The sequence below is a fragment of the Gallinula chloropus genome, assembly GCF_964237585.1.
Source record: "Gallinula chloropus genome assembly, chromosome: 4".
NCBI lineage: Eukaryota > Metazoa > Chordata > Aves > Gruiformes > Rallidae > Gallinula > Gallinula chloropus.
Window position 1 is genome coordinate 81019775 of NC_140088.1, and position 21484 is coordinate 81041258.

At 35.3% G+C, this 21484-nt stretch overlaps 1 protein-coding gene across 1 annotated transcript in view; it reads right to left on the reverse strand.

Moving 5' to 3' along the window:
* Positions 1–14129: 14129 nt before the first annotated feature.
* Positions 14130–21484, reverse strand: part of FSTL5 (follistatin like 5) — a gene marked incomplete at both ends in the record, with an annotated part of 247105 nt that continues 239750 nt past the window's right edge. Inside the window, one exon of the mRNA XM_084263325.1 lies at positions 14130–14832. Coding sequence (XP_084119451.1) covers positions 14130–14832 — 703 coding nt within the window. The remainder of the gene's footprint in view (positions 14833–21484) is intronic.

The following is a 21484-nucleotide window of genomic DNA, read 5'->3' on the forward strand; positions in this document are numbered from 1 at the left end:
GCTTAGGGATAGCTGTGTAGCATCCCAAAAGGGTTCCTTATCTGTATGTTTGTCACATACAAATAAGAAAACATTTATTTAGGTTGTGCTTATAGTATGGGATATATTGCCTAAAATTTGAACACATCTTCTTTGGAAAAAAGTTTGTTTGTGACTGGGTTGGTGAGACACAAGAGATTTTGATGTTTATTGCGTTTATGTTTGCTCACAAAACTTTTATTCATGTGTTGTAAATTCCCCTGGGTTCCTGATCATCTTAAGTGTTAGACCTACAAAACATATGAAATGTATGAGTACAAAATTGAGATTGATAATACCTGTGCTTACCTGCTACCAGAACTTGAGCCCCTAAATTCTCCTGTGCACGTCAGCTTCCTCCAATATATTTCCTAGAAGACGAAGTGTCTTTTTGCTGGCATATCACGATCTGAGTATATTTTAACAGTGCTAAGCAATTTGAGAATATATTTCTGGCCTAAGTGTCAGCAGAAAGAAGACTCTTTTTGTCAGAGATAAACAACAGGTCAAGTTCTGCAGGGTCTTCTCACCCTGGGCTTGATTCCATAGTAACATAAAAATTATATCAAATGAATAAATATCTGTCCACATGTGATGGGTTGACCCTGGCTGGAGGCTAGATATCCAAAAACACTCTATCACTCCCCTTCTCTGCTCAACAGAGGAGAGAAGACATAATGAAATGTTCCTGGGTTGAGATAAGGACAGAGAGAGATCAGTCACCAAATACTCTTGTGGGCAAAACAGACTTAACCAGGGGAAATTAGTTTAACTTATTACCAATCAAATCAGAGTAGAATAATGAGAAATAAAACCAAATCTGAAAACACTTCCCTCCACCACTCTTGTCTTCCCAGGCTTAACTTTTCTCCTTCCTCCCCATTCAGTGGCACAGAGGGTCAGGGAATGGGGGCTGCGGTCAGTTCATCACATGCTGTCTCTGCCACTCCTTCCCCCTCAGGTGGAGGACTTACCACACTCTTTCCCTGCTCCAGTGCAAAGACAGTCCGCTATGAACTTCTCCAGCATGAGTCCTTCTCACATTCTAAAGTTCTTCATGAACTGCCCCAGTATGGGTCACCCATGGAGTCCTAAGTCCTGCCAGCAAACCCACTCTGGCATGGGCTCCTGTCTCCATGGGCTGCAGGTCCTGCCAGGAGCCTGTCCTGATGCAGGCTTCCACGGGGTCACAGACTCCTTCAGGTATCTCCACCTGCTCCAGCATGGGGTTCTCCACAGGCTGTAGGGGGACAACCTGCCCCACCATGGTCTTCTCCATGCTCTGTAGGGGAATCGCTGTGTGGTTGCTGAAGCACCTCCTCCCCATCCTTCTTCACTGACAGGGCCTGCAGAGTTGTTCCTCTCACATATTCTCATTCCTCTCTGACTGCTTCTGGTGTTGCTCAGTGTTTGTTTTTTTTTCCCTTTCTACTATGCTATCCAAGAGGTGCTAACACAGTGGCTAACCTTTGCCAGTGGTGGGTCTGTCTTGGAGCCAGCTGGCATTGGCTCTGTCCGCTGTGGATGAGGGAAGCTTCTAGCAGATTCTTGCTGAAATCACCCCTGTAGCCTCACCCACCACCAAAACCTTGCTATGCAAACTCAAAACACCACAGCATCCAATGTGCACAAATCTAAAAGCAAATCATCGAAGCCTGGAAGTTTCTACCTATTTTTTTTTTTTATCTTAGGACAGTTAAAATGAGAAAGCCCATCCAGCTTGATGGTTCCTATGAATCTTCTATGCTGTGTCAGAGGAACCAGGATTTTCAACTGCATGTTGTAAATGCCACCTCCAAGGTTCAATGCAGCAGTAAGCTCTGTTTCAGTCCAGTCCTCCATCATCTTTGTTTCTTCATAAAAATGCTCAAACTAAATATATATAATGTGCATGTGAACACTGAGATGCCAGCTAATGCTGGTAACAACTTTTACCCTTCACCAAGATAGGACATACAATTGCACATTTCAATTTATGTGGAGGACACTCCACATATTAAAAAAATGAATGTCCTCTAGCCATATCTAGTTTGGATGAAACCATCATGTGTCTTCTCTGTATTGGCTCCATATGCCTGGGTTTGTTGCACTCAGCTGTGCTTTCAAACGTTTTCACTTTTCACTCTTTCTCTCTACTAAAATTACAATAGACTTGTTTCATTCTCCACAAATCTTGGATAGTCAGCATTTTCAGAAAGAATAAGCTGAAACTTGGTCTGATTTATCCTACGGTAAGACAAGACCAACTTCACTAAAATCAATGAATTCACACTAGGCAGCACATGAGATGCAAATGGAATATAGTATTTTGTAGTGAAAAAAAATAGCCTGTTTGTGATTCTTAAAGTAAATTGAGTACTATATTAGCAAAATAATATTTTATTGATATAAATGCTTCAGCCTCAGATATTGCTGTGTTTTATATTTTCTTTTCAGATCTGTTCAAGATCTGAATTTGCCAGCAGGGTATACTGAGGTTATTCTCCTGTCCTTATTACCAAACACCTGAAGTGAATGAAAAAAATTATTTTGCTTTGAATGCAGTTCCAAAAGTGACTAAATTAAGGTAGATCTCTCTCCAGCTTTTTTCTATGGTTCTAAATATGGAGGCTTCTTTAAATATAACCCTATATGCCCACACTCTCCTGCCAGCAAGTTCTTCTGAACACCAGTAAGGAAAAAAAGATGTTTTGAGGTTTCTGTTCTCCCCAAATGCAGCCAATTGCATATAAGGATGGACTTCTTTATCTACTGGTATAATAATATCTTTCAAACAGAAAAAAAAGGGGGAAAACCCATATTTTGTCATGCAATTATCTATCCAATACATTGCTGCACGTCTTTAATATACTATGCCAAAGCCATTCCTATGATTATTACCGACAAAAATTTCCTGATAGAGGGACCTTTCTTAAACTGGTTAACCAGCGTCTCACTTGAGGGGAGAAAAGGGAGTTGATAGAACTTTGAATTAAATGGCTTGTTAAACGTTAAGGAACTACTTCCCAGAAAAGCATTACTTAAAAGGTAAAAATCACTTAAGTAAACTATTTTGCATGTAGTCATTAATAAGAATAAACTTTGCACAAATAAATAAAATGTTGCTGTTGGGAGAACTGAAAAGAAAAATGTCTCAGAAGCAGTTTGATACATTGTTTAAAATTATACAAGAAAATTAAATAAATGAATAGCATTTTATTGCAATTATCTAGTCATCTATGATACATCTAACACTGTGTGTATTTGAAAAAGCCCAGAATTTCTACATTGACTTTCTTAAAAATCTTCTCCATTGATGCAATCTAGCTGAAAAGAATGATAAATCATATCGCAGCATTTAATATCAATACCTGCTACAACTTGAAAATATCAACTGGAGAGATAATAGGTAATTTCTCCTTTTGGCTTCCTCCTATACTATGGGCACTATGAAAACATTTCGGATATGGCTGAAATTTTAAGTTATTTCATTTTTTTTCTAGTTTATTATCCTTGTTATGGAACTTGATGACCAATCATAACACTGGTATCATCCTCCCTGTTCCCCACCTGGTTTTATTGGGTCTGGCTGAGATAGGGTTAATTTTCCCCATAGCAGGCTTTACAGTGTTGTGCTGTCTATAAAAATTGTGCTCATCCTACAAGCTAACTGGTTCTCAGGCACAAATGATAATATGTAAACTAATAGAAATCTGAGAATTACAATTAAAAATTGTAATTGTAAAAATTTCAAGGCAAAGCTTGAATAAGAAAAGAGACGACTGGCAATACAAGACTAGCTGGACAACACTAGAGTTGTTGCGTTTCAATCATGAAGTTTAGCTGTATAAACTAGTAATTGGAAAAATACCTCAGAATTACTGAAACAGAATAAAAATAAAGAGGAAAACAGTTTTCTATTTTTCTCCCTTCCATTATATGCCTCTGTGTTAGGAAAAAAGACGTTCGTGAAGAATGTTTTGGAAAGGTATTAATATCGAATGTTAGATTTAGAAAAGAGCACAGTTTTGAAATCTGGAACCAACATTTGCTTTCACCACTTACAGAATCCAAAAACACTGAAGATTCCTGCGCTGAACTGATGTTAGCATTCCATCTACTTGCCCCCAGCCACAGTCAAGATGCACTGAACAACATCCATTACTCTATCTCCCTGTAATTGTCAGTATCCCCAGCATGTGAGATAGCAGGAGGTAAACATGGAATGAAAGTACTGTAATGCTTATTGCTTTGGTTTCCTGCTACACAGATCTTGACTGATGTGCTGAAGCCTCTCTTTGACGGTTTTCCTTAGTACATACAAAGTACTGCTGCTGAGGGGATATAAAAGACTAACTCTACAAGATGCCCATTTTTCTCTGGAGATAGATGCAAAAAGCAAAGCCAACACCTCCCCCTTCAGTGAAATGAATGAAAGATGTCCCATTTGGGTTTAAAAATGTCTCTTCATTACAAGATAGGCTAGAGAAAGTACATACAGGTTGTCATGGTTTTGTCCCATGTAGCTGGGCTGGGGGGAAGAACCCCAAAGGCAAGCCTGATTGGTTGGGGTAAAGACAGTTTACTGGGACAGCAAAGGGAGAGAAAAGTAACAACAACAGAATTTCAGAGAAAAATACACAAAACTGGTGATACACAACACAGTTTCTCATTGAACTGCACAACTCAGGCTGTACAGCTCAGAGATTCCTGAAACCAGACTATCCCAAAGCCGTGTGTCCTAGAGCCATGCACTCCTCCCCCACCAGCCCACATTATGCTGAGCATGACATCACTGGTACATAATAGCCCCTTTGGTTAGTTTGGGTCACCTATCCTGGCTGCATCCTCTCCCAGCTTCCTGTGTGTCCCCTGCTTTCCAGAATGAAAAGCTGAAAAGTCCTTCACTGCTTGGCAACAGCTAAAACATCAGTGTGTTATCAACATTGCTCTCATCCTAAATCCAAAACCTGGCACTACACCAGCTACTAGAAAGAAAATTAACTCTATTCTAGCCAAACCCAGGACAACAGCTTAACAAAGCACTTAATCGTATACAGTAATCAGAGAATAAAAGGCTGTTTACTTATATTTTTAATCAAGACACAGCAAAATAAATTTTGCAATAACTTGGAGATGTGGATCCACTTACCTTCTCATTTATACAGTATTTTTTACTTATGCAATCCCCAGTATAAATATGCTGTTGTTTCTACTACAGTGAATGTTCTGTAAAGTATGTGGCTGCATCATTAACACTGATTTTTGCATAGGTCTACTGAGATGAAAAAATAACGCTGACTGTTCTTTTTGTTTTCTATAATTATGTTTACATTTCATATTATCTCTTGGAGAGAGTGTTCACATTAATAATTTGCATTACACACGAGGCGGGGGCAATTGTTTGTGACATTATTTCACAGAACTAACAGAATATCCTTCATTATTGTAATATGATGAAAGCTGTAGTAAATTTTTTGCACGAGTGAAAACATGCAGAGGGACAGATGGGAGAATGAAATCTTGTGGACTACTCCAGGGAGATTCTGAGGGATGGTAAACTATGTTTTCTTGGGTTTTTTTCTGCAAACACAGAAATGGAAAGCACTGAGAAATAGTCAGGCAAATACATTATTTTTGGCTATAGTTTTAATGTACATTTAATTAAAAGGAAATTATATACCTAAGTTTTAATCACTAGAGAAAAATATAAAAAGTATTACAAAATGAGAGAACTATTGTTCATCCTTGTGGAAAGATAAAGGGCACACTACCTTGGGAAGATTAAAAATAAGAACATTAACATTATGACTAATAACAAGAAGCTATTTTTTCATCTAGTAGATTAAAATAAGAACAATTTTAATATTCATAAGCTAGAAGAAGCAATTTTTCATGCATTACTTCTAAATAGAAAAAGGCAATTTCAGTATCTTTCAGTCTTTCACCAGTAACTGAATTTGTCATACTTTGTGAAAGATAGCTCACCAAAGACAGTTTCAAATAAGTTTTAAGCGTAGTAGCACACCAAGCAGAACATTTAACCCCCTAAGAGGTAGCATATAGGAGATTCAAGTGAAATACACATTTCCACTCCTGGTTATGTATTTTTATGAAACTAATGTCAATAGATATTTGTTCTGAACATATAGTCTTGTTAGCACTTTTTTCTGAAGGCACCTTTCCATGTAATATTAAAAAAACCCAACCACCAAACCCCAACAAAAAATCCATCTAAAAACCAGTAAACAAAACCCCACACAAAACCCCTCAAACAATCTACAAGTTGATTTCAATTACCTGTGTGAAGGAATGTAAACAGCTTCTTTGCGGGTATAAAATGCCAGTTGAACTCTGATATTACAGACCCCTCATAGTCTCTTCCTTCCACAATACAAGAATGAAATAGCTTACCACATTGTCTTGGCTGCCTCTATTGTGTTCTGCATAATGTGATGCTCACTATGAACTAATGCCAGCATAAAAAAAAAATGTCTATTTCTTCCAAAAATCATTCTGTTTGCGATCCCATGAAGTGCTGACTTTTTAATTTTTTATTTTTAATTCTAGTATTATATAAAATGATCAGAATCCAATACCTTCTGACTAGGTTCTTTTAGATATTCCAGATTAGGAAGGTTTAGAATTTAATATCACATTTACTTAGTTGATGTATTTGTCACTGCATTGGAGTTTGATTTAGTAGAGCGATACAGCAGTATACTGAAATCACAACTCAAGCACGACATAGCTAGTGCAGTCACCATGCAAACATGGTGCCCAATACCATTTTCTTTACACTCACTCTCATGATGCTGGGTGTTACCAGTGACCGGGAAGGAACACAAGGCTTGAAGGCAGGTCAAGGCCATCACTCTCTTCAAAGTCCTTTTATGAGCTGTCCTGTTTTTATGCTTAATGCTGAGTTGAGCCAGGTATACACTTCCTCCTCTCCACGCTCCTCTGGCTAGCTCAGAAAGACAATACGCTCCACTAATATATCTCATGAAAAACCATTTATACAACCTGATGACTCACTGGTACAGCCATATATCTAAACCAATATATCTAAACCAAAATTTACTCTCCAGTCTCCTTAAAATTTCTGTTCACTTTACAATAACTGGTGGTCATTCTTTACACTCTTCCCTGAACTCATTGTTTTTGCTCTTCCCCTTTGAGTCTTCCTCCATTGGGAGTGTGTGTGTGTCTGTGATAGTGAAATGTTGTGATACAAATGAAAAATGTTCTTGACTAGTGAACTCCACATCATATCTGCCTAATTAGTATATATTCATGTTCTGAATGACTTTTTCCTGTCTCTCACATCATATGTTGTGCCTTTGAATTGGGCTGAGATAGGGATTTTGAGAAGTAGTACTAAGCCTATGTTTTTTCAATATTAACAACTATATTCATAGAAAGTTTAATTCCTACTTATGGGTCATTGTGACTGAATGATGTTAAAGTATGTCTTTTTTATCTTCCTATATGTTGTACACTTTTGTTGCTAACCTCAAAAGAAAAGTCATCATTAGATATTTTTAGGACCCGCTTAAAATGAAAACAAAAATGCAAAATAAAAACTGATGAGAGATGAACAGGACTTTCTCCATATTGAAGTGTTTTCTTTGGAGAGGTGACTATAGACATCATGTGAGCTCTTCTTATTGGATAGAGAGTGAACAAATCTTTCATTCCACTACTGAACTATATTATAAATATACCTATTCCATCTCAATGAAATACCCAGGACAGGTTTACTTGAAGAGTTGTGACCAACTCAGTGACTATACACTTCAGTGACTATGTTCATATTTGGATGCAGGCTGACTCAGAGTGTTGTGACCTTATCGACAATGTTGTCTTAAGTACCTCTTTTCTCTGCTGTAGCTATTCTTCGGATATTTAGAAAAGAAAACTTACCTTCAAATAGTGTATTCTGTACAAATTCTATTATCAACTTGGGATTTTCTGGAAGCTCAAATATGTATTCCAGATTTCAAAATATCCTTGTTTTAAGATGAGATGTTCAGAGCTGAGGATTAGAGGTGACAAAGAATATTTGTCAAGTTTTGCTTACGCCATATTTCAGCCCAGCCTTAACAAATGGGTTTTTGTTTTGCTAACATACTTTAAATAATTGCTGTGCAAATTCAGAAAAATTAACAACTGAAACAAATTGAGATTGCTATTTTTTCCATCCCCAAGTCATAATTATACAATCAGAAGGTAATTCAGGTTTTAAAGGATCTCTAGCCTGACACCCTGCCCAAAGCCAGCTCAGCTAAAGGTCGGACCGGCATAATCCAGCCAGCTGTTGAAAACCTTTGAGAATGGACCCTGCACAGCCTCTCTGGGCAACCCGCTGCAATGCTTGGCTGTCCTCCCAGCGTTTCCTTATATCCAGTCTGAAACTATTGATCCAATTTGTACTGTTGTGTCTTGTCATCCTGCTATGCCTGCCTGTGAAGAATCTAGTTCCAGCTTTTTTTATAACTTCCCCATAGGTACTAGCAGGATGCTTTAGGTCTCCTCTACAGGCCGGAAAATCCCCTTTTACCTCAGCTCTCCTCATAGGACTGAAAGCAAAGAATGGAAAGTGGAGTTATTGCTCCTTCCCTCATTCAGATTAATGCTTTCAGTCAGGCCATATGTATTTAAGAAAGCTCAACTTCAACAGATATGAAAACAACCATGGTGATGAAGTGTTTGCCTAACTTGAATGAAAAAAATGGTGAGCAGACATGAAAATTGTTTACACATAGAGTAAAAAAAAATATTAAAGAAATAATATTATTATTGAGAGCAAAGACTTACATCATAACAAATGGCAGAGTCATGAATAACATTATGCTGGAAACCTTCACTGTTCTAACATAGAACTTAGCAAAATTTTGGAGGATTTTATAAATAAATACAGAAAATAATTTTGTCTTACAAAGTCTGATATTTTGCAAAGATGTTTTAGAAGAAACAAAATTTTTCTTTGCATATTGATCCCTATTTTAAGCAGTTATATGTTTACTTGTGGAAAAGAAGCTTTTAAAAAAATTCTCTCAATCTATAATAATCTTTATCCTGGGGTTATTTAAATTGGGAACAGCCTGGCAGAAATACAGTAATGTCAGATCACATTGCTACTGCTAGCAACATGGTGCTCAAGAAGTTAGAGCTAATTTAGTCAGGAGTGCTTTAGGGTTAGGTATTGATGCTAAGTGGCTTTCTTGAGCTTATCATTGGGAGTCCTCTGTGTCAATGGAAAACGTTGGGTACCTAAGAATTAAAGCTTGGAGAGGCAGAGGATGAAAAAAAAGATGGTCTAGAGGTCTGTAATGGAACTGGCATGGGTGTACCATCCCGTTAGGACTTCAGTTTGCTACTGAGAACAGCTGGAAGATGCCTCCTGCCATTTTGGATCTGAGTTCAAAAAGCTGAAAAGAACCACCTACAGTCTTTGAAAACGTTACCTTTCTTTTAAAATGTAGATGCAGGAAGAGCAAGTGAAGACTTCTTCCTTTTTGTACCTTCTCCAGCAAGAGAAGTTGTCCAACGGAGCTCAGCTCAAGTCCACTTATTTACGCAATAAAGTTAAGTCAGACAAAATTGGAATTTGATGACATATAAAATGTTTTACAAAGCTTATCGATCTGTACAGTTTTTCCCTAGTGTTGTTTGAGAGAACAACTGGCAAAATAAGGAGAATGTGCAAAAATTTTAGTTAATTCAATTTGGAATTTTTGTAATATTCACTAGGCATGTTCCTGTACCAACTATTTGATTCATTTTTCCAGAACCTCTTGAAATACATCGCAGGTGTGCACTTCAAAACAACATGAAAAAGGGAAAAAAGGTGTAGATGACTGGCAACCATATTCTTTTTCTTATTTAAGAGCTACCAAGTTATTTGCAAAATATCCTGTGAAGTATCCTGTTACTGGTCTTTCACTAGGTAAAAATATATGTCCTAATAAAGTTGACAATGGTCTTTCAGTTGAAATTAATGTGAGTATCACGTAGCAAGTAGGCAAAATGATGTAACATCTATGTTCTTAATACAACATTCATAATTTGCAAATCTGCTATTCTGTAATCCATATTTAGGAATATTTCATTCCTAACTGAAATGCAGACACTAAGTCACTGTACCAAAACAGTTCTTTAATAACACAAAGAAATACCATATTCAAGTTTAGAAGATTCTATAATTGAAAGAAGTTTAAAATGTTGATGAATAATCACTATTTAAAATCTAAATAATACTGTGATAGTCCTTAATGCAAGATGCCCTTTAGTCTGTATTTAGCAGACAGCCTTACTTAATGATGTGGTATGAGCAGAAGACTCAATAAAACCACAAAATTACACTTTTAACCTAATAGAAATCACTTACAAAAATACGTAGAGTTAATACATTACTCATTTAGTATTTTTTTCCATTGAAGTTATTAAAGGCAAGCTTATACCAGATACATTTCTTACCTATTTGCAAAGACATCTTATTTTTGGAATTATGAATATATATATAAAATATATGTAAATATATCTAAATCTTTGAATTAATTTTTAAATGGGGAATATAGTTAAATTCACCGAATTTCTGTTCTGAGCTCAGTTTACCTATTCATGTAGTTGCTTAACTAGCAATCTCTCAAAATTTGATAGCATAAAACAAACAGTCAGAAAGTACATAAACAAAGAGAGATGATTCTCTGGACCACATGCAAAAAGTGAAAAATTCCACGGCCATAAAAATCTCTACTTTATAAAAGAGAGACTTTTTGTGCATATTCTAATGCAACAAATAACTAGCTGTTTATCAGTAGTTTGAAACATACCTTTGAGCACGGGCTATTAAAAATATCTGCCAAACTGAAGGGAAAAGTAATATTTTTTTACTTTGACACCACTTTTTCTTCTGTTCGGTGACTCTTAAAATAGCCTGACAGACAATCTTTTCTCCATGTACCATAAATAATTTATTTTTTTAATACCTTTCCAAAGCAGCTCTGTCATCACAATCTCTGGTGCAGAACAGTCTGTCTTGTCCTCACATGTGCTTCTCAAATTCACACAGGAACACAGCGGTAACTTTCAGCAGCTGTAACAGAACTTTGTCATCGTATACATTTGGCTTCTTCCATTATATTTCCATTATCTTCCACTACTTTTCTCTAGTTTACTTCCATGGGAACATCATAAATCTTTAACATTTGCAACAGTTTATGAAATAAATTGTGTTTACCGCAACTTAAGAGCCAGTTTTCATTGCCTCGGCTTCCAACAGCAATTAGGAAAGCCAGGATTCAAAGGCAACTGTTGTTATGTTGGGGGTTTGTATATGGGAAATTTGAAACACTGAAGACAGTGTTTGATTTTTCATTTATTCAATGGGATTGAACAACTCCTGGATACCAAATATCTGTTTCAGTTCTGTAACAACAGCAAAGAAAAAATCATGGTCTTTGAGCTGTTACACTGGATTATCTAAACAAAAACCAGGGAACTGGGAATAGCTCTTTACCAAATTGCTTCAGTGAAAGTCAGATATTTTCTTATGACACTAATAGAGAAATGGTTTTCAGGCAGGAATTCTAAGCTGACTGGGACAGCATCTATGCTACACAAATTACTGTGATATTATTGACATAGTTAAATCTGTTAAGTTTAGCAGGAGATATTTTGATCTCCTGTTCCATATAATGAGCAACATAGTTTATTAAATTGGCTTTTCCAATTACCAAATGTTGCTGATACAAAAGAATAAGATGCTGCCAAAACTGACAACTGACTTGGACTTTGATAGAGATTGTAAGGGATCATGCACAACACAGGACAGCTTTCGTTGTCAACGGAATCTCACTATCATCATGGGCTTCAGTCCTCATATTTAACATTAATTGTTAAGCAAGGAACAGGCAAAGTAACTGTACGGTCCACCTACACTGAACAGACTGGTTAGGGAGTTGTTTATATAGATTATATATGTGGTGTTGTATGCATGCTTCTTGTCTTGGGCTTAGATGTTTGTACAGCTTCTAGACTAGAGCTTTTTGGCTCCAGAGGCTAGGCATGAGAATAGACATCTGTCTATACTCTAATTACTCTATGCCTAATTGATTAGATGATAAGCTATTCTTTGTAGCTGCCAAAGGAATCTTCTCCAGTTAGTTAAGCTCTTCTAAAAAGTTTTCTTCCAATACTGTGTATTATATATATAAAACACATCTGGCTTATTTTATATATATACACACATACATTATATCTATCTATCTATATAAAGATATAGAGATTATATATGTATGTATATATCTACAATAAGAGGCAGATAAACTTCCTTCTACTGTGCTTTCAAATAAAGTATGTGTTACATGCCTGTTCAGTGTGGCTATATTGGAGGATTCACCAAAGTCAGGACTGTTTAAAATTTATGGGGTTTATTCTCCTTTTGTCAAGCATCTTCTACATACAGAACATTCACGTGGTGTAAGTTACAGAAGAAAAATGTATGAGACAGACTACTGCAAATAAGTGAGTAAAGACAGTTTACATGATTCTTGTTTCTTCACAATGGAGAAAAGTTGTAAAAAGGAAAACAGATTCGATAGCTAGAAATGTAAGCAGACTTTTATCTTAGTTAAATCTACCTACCAGGAGGTTTGCTCAAGCTAAAGAGATCTACTGTACCACACAGGGCAGGATGCTAAATGTACACAAGATTACAATGCTAGAAAATTCCATATTTCTAAGCAATTTTACACAGTCTAAATTGCAGTAAAATTTTGTTTAAAAAAAGATTTTTTTTCTGATTGCCTTCAGTAAATGGAGGTCAGTTTAAGAGCTTACAAGCATTCTTTAGCAAAAACATAATAAAAATAAAGATACTCCCAAACTTTTAAGTCATTGCTCTATATTCTAGACAGTTGTTTACTGCTGGCTTTCTGATCCTACTGACTTGTTATTCTACTTCTGGGAATCTTATTGTTCCCATTTACTTGTTGAACCACTGTTAATAATAGAATTCTAAGTAAACAAACTATAAAAAATACAAAGTTTTTGTTGTTTTTTTTGTTATTAGCACTAGTCCAATTGGATGCATGGAATAGAAAACCCATGAGCTAACCAAATGGTTTAACAATTATGGGTCAATGGTACAATGCATAAGCAAAAAATGTTATCTACTGGTTTTAGACTTCAGTTCTTTGCATTTTCTTTTTCTTAAAATGCATTTTTTTGTTTTTAAACAAAGGTTTCCTTGACTACATATGTGAAGTTTTGTCATACCAGGTTTTTAAAATGTGGTTTTCTCTCAAAGAATAAGTGCAATATTTCTCATTACTAGAACTGAAACTCCTTGCTGATGAAACCCTGTGACAGCTGAAAAACCTAACATCTATTTTTTTCTCTAAAAAAAGGTTAAGCTCTCTCAGCTAAGACTCACCATAAAAATAAACTCCTCAAATTGCAGTGACCAGAAAACACTGCAAATATAATTTCCCCTTCTTTTTTTTCTTTCCATGTATGTTCCTCAGATTGAGACTAGAAATTTGATACCAAAAATTTCTTTCCAATGACAAGCAATCCTGTAGACACAGTGGGAATAAATTATACAATTTTTCTATGCTCTGCCCTTCATGTGAGACTTTTGCTTCAAGGCACAAAAAGATTAAACAGTGGAATGGATAGAACAGACATAACATTTCAGTTAGAGGAGTCAAAAGTTGTACAACATCTCTTATTTTGTGTCTGAAGCAAACCATACACAAAATTTGAATATTTAAGTCTTCCATTTACAAATGCAAAGTATCATGTTAAATTCCCTGAAGCTTTTGGGTTTTTTTCCCTGCTTCCTTTAAAATAATGTATGATATTTATCATTAATTTCAATATTTGTCATTTCAGTCAAACAATAAAATCTCAGCTGATAACTGCTGAGTACCAATATCAAATAGCCATTGTTTTAGTAACTTTTATGTGGAAGTTGATTAAAACTGTGTTTATGTCAAAGAAATAACAGGTATAGAAGGGTCAAGCAATTCAAAATTAAAATCATGTAAATTTGAAGAATGGTGTAATTTAAGTGCAACGCACTGTAAAACTATTAATCCAGTAAATACCTAACACAGACCATATTATGCCTCTCCAACCCAAATTACTGTGTTCCCTCTCTCAACTTCAGTGATTTCACAATTTAACTTATTGAGCCGTCCATCCAGGATGAATAGAGATTCCCTGGAAGGGGTCATGAGATACTGACCAAAAAGGCCACTGTCTTTTATAAGACGGTTCTTACTGTTCCAAGGCCATTCATCTGCCTTGACAGGCTCCTTCAGACTCTTCACCATCTTAACCTTGCCAGAGGAAAGCTCCACGAAGAGAACATCAGTTTGTGTGCTGGAGCTACAGTAGACATTGTATTGATGAGCTTCAGTGAATGATGGTTGAAAAGCTACATCAGATATGTGCAAATTAGTGTGAATGTCAAATGCATCCTGTATTTCTCCTCTCATTGTTATGGACTGGATCCTCATGAGACCTTTCGCATCATCAATGCTGACCAGGTAGTGTCCATCTGGAGAGACATGTGGTGTGCCTGTTACATCACCGTTGTATCCAATCACAGAATCAGTAACACTATCCACTATAAGCTGCGGTAGGACGGCCCCAGTGGTATCAGGCTTACAGCAGATGAAAAAATATCCTCCAAGATGAGTATAAGCCAGTGAGTGAGGGATGCAATTATAATCCTTTAAACTAATTGTCTTGATGTACGACATAGTTTCTAGATCAATTTTCTGGAGCACAGGCTCATCCTTATGAAGAATAAATCCAAACCTGGAAGGAAAAGCACAAAATCAAAGAAAGTCAGAACTATTGTGTGTATTATGTACAAATGGGGAAAGCCATTACAAGCAAAAGTAGATATACAGCAGCGTATTGCTATGTATCTTAGAGTCAGTTATTTCAGATATTAAGCATTTTATAATATTTATAGTGTTGGCAATTGTGATTTAGAGTGCATCAAATACAATGCCTAAAAACATTTATCTGATTAATGATTTTTCCTACTGACATAGGGGAAAAGATAAACAATACTCTAGCATATCTATTCAGTTATAAATTTTACAAAAGCCAGGAAGGAGAAAAAGATTAAATATCAATACATAGCACATCCCACTTATTTTGATTCACTTCATATAGTTCTTCAACTTTCTTGGGAACTGTTTTCCAGTGCTCATTGTTATTCAGATAATTATCTGATTCTTCCTTATTTGAAGTCAGTGGATCTTAATATCACTGATGCCTCCCAACTATCCAAGACCCATATTTCTTACAATTTAAGTGATCCCTTATGCTTTTTCATACATCAAGGAATTTTCACTGAACATGAATAATATGGATAAACTTTAAAATTTTAAGGCTGAATGTTTATAACAGTATAAATATAAACTATATTCTCTAGTGTTAACATATCAGCTCGGACTGCACAACCATTTGACCACATATGCAAAACCTTATGATCTAATTATTATGGAGTCATGTGAAAGTATATTAGATTTGCTCATAATCTAAGCAGCTTTCACAGCACTTTTTTTCCATTGGCACATTTCTTAACAACATTTTCCTCTGAATCCTTGATCCTAACAATGAAGCTCATATACAACCTAAAAATATTTTTCACATCCAGTTGATAGAAAGCACTATGACAGTGAGAATGTTCCAGCAATTGAGTTGACAATAGCACAAAATTTTCATGCTGTACTTTGCAACCCTAATCTATTTATTAATCGGTGAACCACCAAATGAAATAAACAACAAGCTTTCAGGACACTGTCCAGTCAGTTCCTCTGGTGTAAGACAGGGTGGATTACATTTGGACTTCCTACTGAGTTGATATAAGAACACTTATAATTTTAGCCTCACATGCCAAAATCCTTGCATACTGCTTCAGCATTATACAATCACAGAACTATAACATTATTTAGATTGGAAGGGACTTCTGGATTTCATTTGGGCCAACTCCTACACAAAAAAGGGCCCACCCATGGCAATCAGAATGTCTGAAATGACCAGTTGAGCTGATTATGAGACCAGTTTTGTCTTCGATTATTCAGCCACTTATATGTATATAATTTGAATTAAATTGTCTTCGTTAGAAAAAGCACAAGTGAGTCTTTTCAAAATTTATGTCAAGATATCTTGACAATTACTCCTGCTTTTCCATTCAGAAGGTCTGTTGTTCTGTCATAGAGGAAGACTAGGCAGAATTTGGTTTTTAACTGGTTTGACCATCTAACATTATCCTTTTCTTAACCTTTTTGGCTAAGCATAAAGGCATTGATTCCTGATTCCATTATTGTGTGGTCATAAGAAACAAACGTGTAATGTATTATGTATGGATCATCCTGTAATAGAGGAGGTTAACAACCTTGTGACATTTCAAATGTTTAGACTATAACTCAGTGTTAAATAACCAACATTGCCCACCTGAAGAGTGGTTAGAAAAGGACAACATCATTAGCTTATTGATTGTCTTTTACATAACAGCCTCCGATGTAAAGCAATGATCAGTGATCTCTCCAAGAGCGTTCAAAACATTCTGGAAAATGACTCATATATATCTGCTACTTAATCTTTACATCTACAAAACAATAACCAAAAGACCCAATGCACCCTAAAAGGACATTTTTATGCATAAGAACTGACTGAGGATTAGACATTGTCATCACTCTTGGTTCCATTATTAATTTCAAATACAAACCAAAACTGAAATATCTAGATTGCTAAATCAAGCATGATTTCATCTATTTTAATAGAAGTACACAGTGCAGACAGTGTTTTTCTTTAATTAATTTTGTTCTCCACTTCAATAGTGAAAACAAGGAAAACTTTTGTTTGGCTTTGGTAGGCTGACTTTGAGTTTGAAAACATTATTTTTCTCTTCCAGTATACCAATACAAAGTAATGGGGAAAAATAGGAAGTCTTATTTAAAAGAGAAAGAAAAGGCTCTCATAAAGCTGTATTTAACTTATATAGGTAATTAATCCAGATTTATATACAAGTAACATTTTCAGATATACATAAACATACACAAAAGCAATTATGTGATTCTGAAAATCTGATCAAATGCCATCTCTATATTTATATCTGTTTTGAAAGTTTTGTCTAGTGTTTTCAGAAACTGCATTAAACACAGTTAAAAATGTTTTTCTGTAATAAACCAGTCATTCAGCATTCAAACATATTTGACACACTTTATTGATATGTTTGTCCATCATATTTCATGGTACTTTTCTTTAACTCAGAAAAAGACTTAAACATTTTGCTGGGTTTTGAGTTGCACTCTAGTTTCTATCCCACTTGAGAACAAACACAAGTAATTTAAAAAAAAAACCCAATAAATTAATTGTTAACCATTTTCTCACATAAAACAAGTTTAAAAACCATTAAACAATTGTTTTCATGTGTTTCATATCCATATGACATGCAAAAAATAAATCTTCATGCTGCTTGCAATTCTATTTATTTTAAAGATAATTCCAGCTGATGAAAATGACCCTTTCTTTCTGAAGTAAAATACAGAACAAGTTTAGCATCAATTATCTAAATCAGCAATTCTTACTCATTTAAATCACGATTAAAATGAAGGCTTTAAATCAGTTTGATTCAAAGAAATCTGCCTTACTTATGAGTATTTCATTAAGCAGTGTTAATGATCAATTTATATTGCATTTTTGCATTCAAATGTCATTGATTTAAAGAGGAATATGTAAGTTATCAATCTTTGCTTCTCCAATATTATTACCAGCATAATATGGTTTTGAACCACAGATGCACTCAGTTTATGTTAACTTTGGTTTCATAAACCCTTTGATTACAAAAACAGTGACTATATTCTCTAAAGTTAAATTAAAGCTAAGATTTTATATACTTTCCCTAAGTGTTACATCACCTGAAGGTGTGGAAAGACACATACTCAACAACTAGCTTTCACCAAAGAGGAGGATGCTGGCCATCCTCCAGCTTCTCATTACCTGGTGGTACTTTTTGCCAGGCAAATCCCCTAAATTCTACCAGCTAAATGCTTTACATAAGCATTCCCTAGTACATGCCATTAGATTCAATTTAATTGTTGTGGAATTAGTTAAACACTTTAAATAGTGTCCGTTAATTAATGTGGTTGGTATGAATGAAATAGTTTAGGAGCCAAAGCAGAATGTGCATATAAACTTTCAGATTAGCACAGGTAGATTTAAAAAAAAAAGAACATAAATTAATCACATCTTTATATTCTAGAGCAAATCAGCAAGTGCATTTTAAAACATAAACCAGCTGATAACATCCTGTCTCAAGTATTTCAACCACAAATTTCCAAAACATTCTAGTTTCCTGGGCAGCTTTGTTTATCTCTTTGAAAACTTTAGATCCCACTCCAAAAGCCCAAGTAAAAAGCTTACAGTATCTTGGGTATATTGTGCTTGTTATTTAAATAGTCCCTCAGCTTTGTTAATTGAGTTTACCTGAAAACTAAGAAACTGGCTTTAAGATCATAACAAACTTAACCTGTGTATTTGCTGCACTTTGAGATCTAGTGTCCATTCCTCTGAAACAGATAATGATTCTAATCATCAGCTATACTTCAATGCCTGTCTTCAATGTATCTTTTAAAGTGTGCAAGGGGCAACTTATACTTTTTTTTTTTTTACTGTGATTGCTCATGATTATGTTCTTAAATCTTCTTAACTTTGTGGGCTTAAAATTATTTATAACTTTAAAATTACGAATAACACAATTATTCATTGTGTTCTGCTCATTTCTGAATTTAAAAACTCAGCTTTGTGAGATATGTCCTCCCAGGAAAAAGATAATTTTACTTTCTTGTAATGTTAACATGCTGAAGACTTTTTTGCTTTGTATTTTTTTCTAGTTCAAACTTAAAAACCCCACTACTCTGGACACAAATTTGATGTTAGTTTGGAAGGTAATGATCAGGTCTTCGAGCAAAATAATACAATAAACTTAAGTAGTAGCTTTTACTTATTGATTTGAAAGTACTTTACAAATATTACAGTAAATGAAGAAAGAAGCTGAATGACTTGAATAAGGCTATATAATGATCCATTGGCAAGGTCTGAGTGAAAATACAGGTTAAATAAGATCCACCATGCTTTCTAACTGATCATGCTACAGGTTACCATTGCAACTGAGGTCCTAAAAAGTGAGATGGAAGCAAATACAGTCAACTAAAATATAACCTTTTGAATAATAATATAGGAAATTACTTTTTAATATTTGTGAATATGAAAATTAGGCACAACTTTGGACCTGGGTGGAACAGAAGATCCAAAGTGTGAAGCTGGTAAACCTTCACAAAGGACCTGGCCTTCCCCAGAACCAGAACTATGGCTGCCAAAAGTAATTTATTAGAACTAATAGGATTTTATCAATATTATTCAAACATATCTTTCTCAGCCTGTCATATTTCCTGGAACTTTTCAGTGCCCCAATTAAAATTCAGTAAAGCTGGACAGAGACATAAATACCCAACAGCCCAATAATAGAGATGAAAAAGAAGCAGGGGAAAAAATTAGTTTCAAAGCTGCCAATCTTCTTGGATGTAAAAGGATTTGGCAAGCTGTGTTTGATGTATTTGTTTGTCTGCCTGTCTCAGTGAGAGCTCTGTGGCTGGAGTTTTGAGAAGCAGAACAAATCACGAGAGAGGTCTGTTTGTTCGCATGCCTGTGAGGTTTGTGCAGCTGAGAATTGCTAGGCAGGCACATAAGGATGGAAAAAGTAATAGAAGCTCTGGAAGGAAGATACAGAAGGGAAAAGGAGGTGGTGAAGAAAACTGATAAGGAAAGTTAAGGATTCCATGCCTGGTATACTAAAAAACCCCAAGAATGATAAAGTATACTTCTGCTACCTAAAGATGGGGAGGTATTTGCCATGCAACTAGCAACCGAGGAAAAGGACTAAAAGGTTTTTTACAGGAACATGTATCTGTCAGGCTAGATAATTTTATCCTGATAATTTTGAAAGAGTTGACTATCTCTTAACATTTTAATAAATCTCAGAAGAACAGGAAAACTTGGTAAGTCTAGAGTAAGATATTCATGAGATAAATCCAGGTATCCCAACTAAGCTGAATAACTTGATGCATATCCCAGGGAAATAATAAAAGATGATATGAGAACCAACTTCAGAAAAACGTGAACATAATGCAGTCAGCATGGGTATATGGAAAAATGAACTTTGTCAGAAAAACCTAATTTAATTTTTTTATTAGAAAAGCTTGCTCAGGGTAACTGAGTACCAGAAGGGTATACCTTTCTTGGAATAAAAACTGATACCTGAAGGAAAAAATAATTTCTCTGCAATAAAAAGTAGTTGTGAATGCAGAATCATCATTTTGCAGGGAAGTTTTGCTTCTGCTTGGTACAAAATCTGATACTTCGCAAAATTTTCACAGGCTATTTGGATGTAAATGTGTGTCCATGACAGGAAAGTCATTATAATAGTCAGTTGTTCATGTAAGAAAAATGTGTTCAAATGTAGCCAAGTGTAAAGTCAAGCAATTTTACATGTGAATGAGGAATGCAGGACATGCATATAGAACAGTATCCTGAAAGACAGTGACTATGAAGGATCATAGCAGACATATGGGTCAATATATTATATATTATAATTTAATGAATAAAAAAAAAGAAAAAAACAAAGAAAAAAAACATCAACCCAAAAGCCCTTGTACAGTTCTTGGAAGGAATATACAGAGAGACCTGAGTAAGAATAATGCAACGTTCACATACCTGTGTTCTATTCTGGGGAGACCAAATAAAGAAAGCTTTGTTTTATTTTTCCCCTACTAAAAAGAGGTACCAAAGATTAGGGGCAAGGAAAAACCTGAAAAGTATTTGAGGGATGGAGACAGTTTTAAAGTAAGAGTCTGAGAGAGTACAATACATTTAGGTTATGAAAATTATAATTGAGATGACTTATTTACAACATATCTATACCTAAATAGAGAGAACATACTCTTTAGTGAATCACAGAATCATGGGGGTTGGAAGGGACCTCGAGAGATCATCGGGTTCAACCCTTTTGTCAAAGCAGGCTCCCTAGCTCATATTGTACAGATAGACATACAGACAGGTCTTGAATTTCTCCAGAGATGGAGACTCCACAACCTTCCTGGGAAGCCTATTCCAGTGCTCTGTCAGTGATGCTGTCTTTAATTTCACGGTGGAAATATAATAGTGATTGCAAATTGAAACAGGTAACATTTAAATTAGAAAAAGGTATTTTTTTTTTTTTTTTTTCCAATGGGGACAATGAACCATTGTATAAAGTACCACAGAGGATTAATGTTCTTTGGTGGGAATCTCCAGGTAAAGACTCTGCTCTTTTTGGAAGATTTGGCCAAATCCAAGTAGTTATACATTAGAAAGATTAACTATCTGAATCTCTGTATGACTATTTGAAATGTTT